This window comes from Vicia villosa, linkage group LG1 (genome assembly GCF_029867415.1).
Source record: "Vicia villosa cultivar HV-30 ecotype Madison, WI linkage group LG1, Vvil1.0, whole genome shotgun sequence".
In the NCBI taxonomy this organism is placed as follows: domain Eukaryota; kingdom Viridiplantae; phylum Streptophyta; class Magnoliopsida; order Fabales; family Fabaceae; genus Vicia; species Vicia villosa.
In genome coordinates this window covers 106,775,507-106,781,506 of record NC_081180.1, presented here as the reverse complement: position 1 = coordinate 106,781,506, position 6,000 = coordinate 106,775,507, and the positions used below count along the sequence as shown (strand labels likewise).

Here is a 6,000-nt window from a genome sequence, read left to right as displayed (position 1 = left end):
GGGGTGTGGGAAGCAGGTGTACGCTAGGCCCAAGGAATTTATGGTCCAGATTCAATTATTTCACTTATTTCATTTTTTGTTTATGATGCAGCATGTGAGTATAATTTGGACTATGATTTTATCATGCAAAATGTGATATGGAAATTCATGTGAACATGTATCAATGGGTCAGCTTGGAACTTAAATCATATAAGACAAAATGAGCCACACACCAACCATGCCATGCCACCTATCACTTCAATAACATGAATAAGACAAAACGTGAAAGCATGCAAGCCATGAACTCACGTGAACAGTGATGCAACATTCATCTTCTCCTCCGACGGACCGGTCCGCCATCCACGGCGGCGCCGGCGACCACCAAACTTCGAAAACAAAAATCAAGACCATCTCTTCCCTCAAAATTTCTCTCTGATTCCGAAAATGCAATTGGTTTTAATGTTTAAACACTCTATCACCAAGAACGCAACAACACAAATGAATCGGAAAAAAATGGATCAAAGAAATGCAGCATACAATCATCACATACATACTGAGATCGAGATTCGAGAAACTCACCTGGCGTCGAACCGCAACTACACCAGAAAACTCAACCGCTTCCGTTCTTGACGATGACGATATGCACACGTTATAGCTTCTTCACAGATCAACAAGAACATGATACTTTCGGATCTCGAGAGAGAGTGCATAAGAGGATCTCAGTGCAAGTAACCACGATTCCGATGGACATGAGTCTCTTAGAAACAATCTCATAGATCGATTGAATGCTGAAGATATATCTTTGGCTTGAGTAGTTGTGGAAGAAGGAGATTGAAGAAGACGAGAATGGATGGTGGTTATGGTGATGGAATAAGGAATAATTATGATCTCAAGAATGGAATTTCTAGTTGTTGTTGTGGTGTTATCGAAGAGAGAGAAGGTGAGTATGAAGATGCACAAGAAAGGGATGAGAGGGAGAAAAGAGTGGTGGCGATAATGATGGTGTTGATCGGAGAACGTGATTGGTGGTTGAAAGTTTGTTGTAGAAGTTTGTTATGGCTTGTGAAGTTTTGCTATGGTGGAGAGAGAAGGATGAAAATGAAGTTGTTGTTATGAAGAGAGAGAGAGATCAAATGAGAGAGAGAACCGTGAGAGAAATAGAGAAGAACAAGGGGAGTGGAAAAATGAAAAAGGAAAAAAGTCCCTAAAACGTGAAGGATTTAGTTTATATATGGTGAGTTCATGAAATACTATGGTGTGCTTGCATGTAGCTTATTATTCTGCGCCAGAATTTGATGTTGACACCTTACCACACGAGCATCCATGAAGCTAACTTTATGAGTTTGTATCTTTGGCCATGAGTTATCATTAGCTGCAATCTTATGATCAATTTAAAGAGGGCATGTGATGGGACAAGTTTCATGTTGGAAAGATTGAGAGAAGAGGTCTGTAACTCATTCAAATGTGCCTTGGAAAGTGTAAGTACACAACTGTATTGATGCCTATCCACGCGCGCAGCAAGACCTGGCCCGTTGCCTTCCCAAATGCAACCTTCAAGGGCATGACTTTAGACTCTTGTATCTTACTCTTTTCTTAATCAAATTCCATGATTATTGTCTTGTTGTGTAGAGGGCATGGAGATGAACATAAGCATACTAAGTTTGCACCTGATGGACCTTTGTATTTTTCTGAAATTAGTCCCAAAGTCAGCATACAACGTGCTCGATGAAAAGCACACGCGTGACTCAGGATTTTGGCTTGCACTTCTGGCAGTGTGAAACATGGCAAGGGCTTGACTTTGAGCATTCATAAATGATTCAATATTCAACCAAATGACTCAAATCTTGTTTCCTTACATAGAGGACATGGCAAAGAATGGAAGCATACCAAGTTTGCTCCCATGGCATTTTTGTAGAGCTCTAACATTAGCTTGAGATTTGGCATACCACGTGCTTGATGAAATGCCAGGTCATGACTTGGCTTGTGACTTGGATCATGACTTAAGCTGAATGGATTTTCAGGAACTTCAAACCAAATTAACTCTTCATACAATCTTCAAATTAAAAAGTGTCCAACTACAAAGTTGTTCTCCTCCATGAGAGGAACAACTTTGATGTTGGAAATTTCTTCAAAAGATGTCATTTGCCACGTGTAAACTGATGGTGAAGTGGACTGCTTGCCAAGCTTTTAAGATGCCAAAATTTTTCTAAGTGTTGAAACCTTTCCTTTTTTGTTATTTTTTCCTATTTTTGGCAACTTTTGTCAAACTCCCGATTTTATTCATTCTTTGACTTTTCTCGACCGATTTTCCACCAAAAGTCAATATTTGAATAATTCTTCCGATTTTGACCCAAAAGTCAACTGTTCCGATTTTTCTCCGATCTTTATGAAATTCCCGATTAATCCACTTCTGACCAATGGAAATCAACTGAACACTTCCACACAAGCATCATGCTATTCCTTCTCATAAAATCAGCTCTTGATCAATGTATTCGACCAAAAAGTCAACTGCGTTGACTTTGGTCAAGAAACCCTAGTTCAGGATAACCAGATGAATTACAAGCTTGTCCACTCCCACCAATGCCTTGAGTTGAGAAGAACCCTAATCCAGGAAGACTTCAATGAAAACAAAGCCACATAATCACCTCAGATCCTCACATTTGGTAGGAAATTCCTTGTCATAAAAGCTCTTTCTTGCTAGTCTTTGATTGATACCAATGATATGCATGCATGGGTATGGATTATGGCCTAAGTGATGTATGTACATGAATGCAAAGCCTAAGCCAGTTAGAAGTAAAGGGGTAGGACAAATTTGGGGTATGACAATGGTTTCATTTAGTGTGCAGATATTATGCTATAAGTCTTATACAGGATTCATCAGAAAAAGAGTATAATGACTACATCAGAAACCGGCTCAGATATGAAATCAAACATCCAGAAGATTGACAAAGCCAAAATATCATTCATCAGATGTTTTGATTAAGAACACGTCAAACAAGCCAAAAGACCGCAATCAGAAACAAGACCACTCATAAGAACAAGCAATATTAACGCTCCCATATAACAAGCACAGAATCAAAAAGTACATAAAACAAGCTTCAAGAAATTACAAAGAATTATCAGATACATGAAGTCTCGGTACAACAAGAATAGAAAATCAGAAGTTCTAAAGTTACAAAGCAGAAACTCAACAATTGAAGACAGAAGATCAAGTCATCACAAGCAACATCATCGTCTACAACAACATCTACAAAAGATACTCATAACTCAGAAGTCAGAAGATTCAAAGTCCTTTACAACTAGCTTTGATCAAAAGAAGAGACAAAAGACACTCATAACTCAGCAGTCAGAAGATTCAAAGTCCTTTACAACATCATCGTCTACAACAACATCTACAAAAGACACTCATAACTCAGCAGTCAGAAGATTCAAAGTCCTTTACAACTAGCTTTGATCAAAAGAAGAGACAAAAGACACTCATAACTCAGCAGTCAGAAGATTCAAAGTCCTTTACAACATCATCGTCTACAACAACATCTACAAAAGACACTCATAACTCAGCAGTCAGAAGATTCAAAGTCCTTTACAACTAGCTTTGATCAAAAGAAGAGACAAACACATGATTTTGGACTTAAATAATGATATCTCTAAGTATTAAGGGGTATATTTTGTTAGGCCCATTTGAGTATTAAATGACTAAGATAGTCTTTTCTTTAAAATAGAAACATAGTAGTAGCATATAAAAGAGAAAAGGAAACCGTGAAAAGGAGAAAAAGAAAAGAGAAAAGGGGGCTAGGGTTGTGAAGGGGAGAAGAAGGAGACCCAAAGTATTGCTCTCAAGTGCCATTTTTCCCCAATCTTCCATTGATTCTCCTTAAAGCTGCACTTAATCCAAGGTAAGGGGGATTCTTACTACCTAAATGGGAATATGATGGATTGTATGTGGGTTTAGGGTATAGATTGGTCATTGTGTTGTGTTGATTTTGTTTCTATTTCTGTTTGAATTTGCAATTTACTTTCATAATTAATGTTATTGTTCGTTGAAACTGGAAAATAAGCAAACAAAAGTGGGATAAGAAAGGTTGAGCTTGCCGGACGGCGTGGGTATTGGACAGTGGTGTCGACCGGAACACCCCATTTGGCCGGCTTTGGCTAATATGCATAAGGATTTTACTTATGCATCATGCATAAGCCTACATAAGTCATTGGATCATGTTTTTAATCCAGTATTACGTATTGAGTATTGAGTATTGAGTGGCGAGTATTGAGTATTGAGTAATAACAATTGATGTCTAGAATTTGATCCAATGATCCAAGGGTCCATAATAATCTATGCATGGTGCATAGATTTTTATCTATGCACGGTAACTGCACCCCATTTGGCCATAGTAATTTCGTTTTCACTTTATTCCAATGGTGCCCTGTTACATTGTTTTGTTCTCTTTTCACTGTGTTACATTGTTTTGTTTTGGATTTTCACCAAGTGTTATTCCATATATATGCTCCATGTGATGTGCTAGTAGGTTCTTTAAATTTATTTTCTTCTTGTTTCCATTTTCTTTATGGTCACTTAGTATGATATATATTAATATAGTGAAAGTGAAAATAAAACTATAGTTATGAAAATGAAATGTAACATGAAATTTAATTGGAAACAGTAGTATGCTAGAGTGGGAAATAAAACAGTCTCGTTAGATCGAAATAGCCGAATTAAGAGGTATAATTAGTTGTCCGGAATTTGATGAAAATTTACGTGGTAGCTAAGTTTAATTAGTATATTAACGTGGTTGTATTATTTTGTTGAAATTGTGATATTTTACAAATCGATCGAAATTGTGTTTGATTTGAATATCCTTTCTAATTAAATATTGGTCTTTAGATGGAAAATAGTAGAAATATTAGGACACTATTTAATTGGAAATGAATTGAAAATAGAATATTGAATTGAATTAATATAATATGATTATTAATTGGTTGAGAAAGTGTTTGGTTCCTAGAACAAGTATTGAGAATATTAATGTTGTACAACCGGAAGCCGAAGTAGAAGAAACACCACCTAATGTGGCCAATGAATTTAATTCATATGATATTGTGCGTGATCCATGATGTAGGAAACAAATTCATGAGTATGCTACGGATATTCAAGACCAAGTGAGGATGGTATATATATTGAAGGGTCCAACGCAACCAGATTTAGCAATATTTCCTCGAACTCAATTTGGGAAGTCTTCAAGAGCATTTTGTAAAGCATGGTATAAGAATTATACATGGATCGAATACAGTAAGTAGAAGGATGCAGCTTATTGTTTTTATTGCTTTCTCTTTAAGTCGCCCGGGAGGGCCGAACACTTTGGTTATGAAATCTTCAACAAAGAAGGATTTAAAGATTGGAAGCATGCATCTAAAGGCTTCAAAGATCATATTGGTAGTCATAATAGTAAGCACAACTCATTTATGAAGCACTATGATGATTATAATAATCAAAGACAAAGTGTGACAAGTATCTTTGCTAGAGCAACTAGGGAATCCGAAGAATTGTATAAGATCCGTTTGACTAGTTCTTTAGGTTGTACTAGATATCTCATAGCACAAGGCATTGCTTTTCGTGGCCATGATGAAAGCTCTACTTCTATAAATAAGGGAAATTTTAGAGAGATGGTGAATTGGGTAAAATCTAATGATGAAAAAGTGAGAGATGCTTTTGACCGTGGTCCAAAAAATTGCACAATAACTTTCGGTGACATTCAAAAGGAGCTTGCAACGTGTTGTGCACATGAATTTACCAAGGTGATTATGAAAAGCTTGGTGAAAGAAAATTCTCTGTGTTTATTGATGAGTCGCGTGATATATCTATCAAAGAGCAAATGGCGGTGATGTTAATGTTAGTATTTTTATTTTCCAATTCCTATTACATATTATTCTCCATGCCGCCATATAACATTGTTGAATACATTTGACTTTTTATTTATATTGCTAGGTTCTTGAATGACAAAGGGAAAGTTGTGGAACGATTTATTGCTC

The 6,000-nt window shown here is 36.6% G+C and overlaps 1 protein-coding gene across 1 annotated transcript; it reads left to right on the top strand.

Annotated features, from left to right (window-relative positions):
- Nucleotides 1-825: 825 nt before the first annotated feature.
- Nucleotides 826-5,968, top strand: LOC131650933 (uncharacterized). The gene is made up of 3 exons (XM_058920633.1): nt 826-1,014; nt 5,308-5,766; nt 5,957-5,968. The coding sequence occupies exons 1-3, from the start codon at nt 826-828 to the stop codon at nt 5,966-5,968; spliced, it is 660 nt and encodes a 219-aa protein (XP_058776616.1).
- The last annotated feature ends 32 nt before the right edge of the window (nt 5,969-6,000 follow it).

What these genes read in the sequence shown, in the direction of transcription:
- LOC131650933 (XM_058920633.1), top strand. Translation starts at nt 826, where the DNA reads ATGGATGGTGGTTATGGTGATGGAATAAGGAATAATTATGATCTCAAG. An exon ending in AACGTGATTGGTGGTTGAAA is followed by an intron (nt 1,015 to 5,307) that starts GTTTGTTGTAGA and finishes TTTCTCTTTAAG; the next exon opens with TCGCCCGGGAGGGCCGAACA.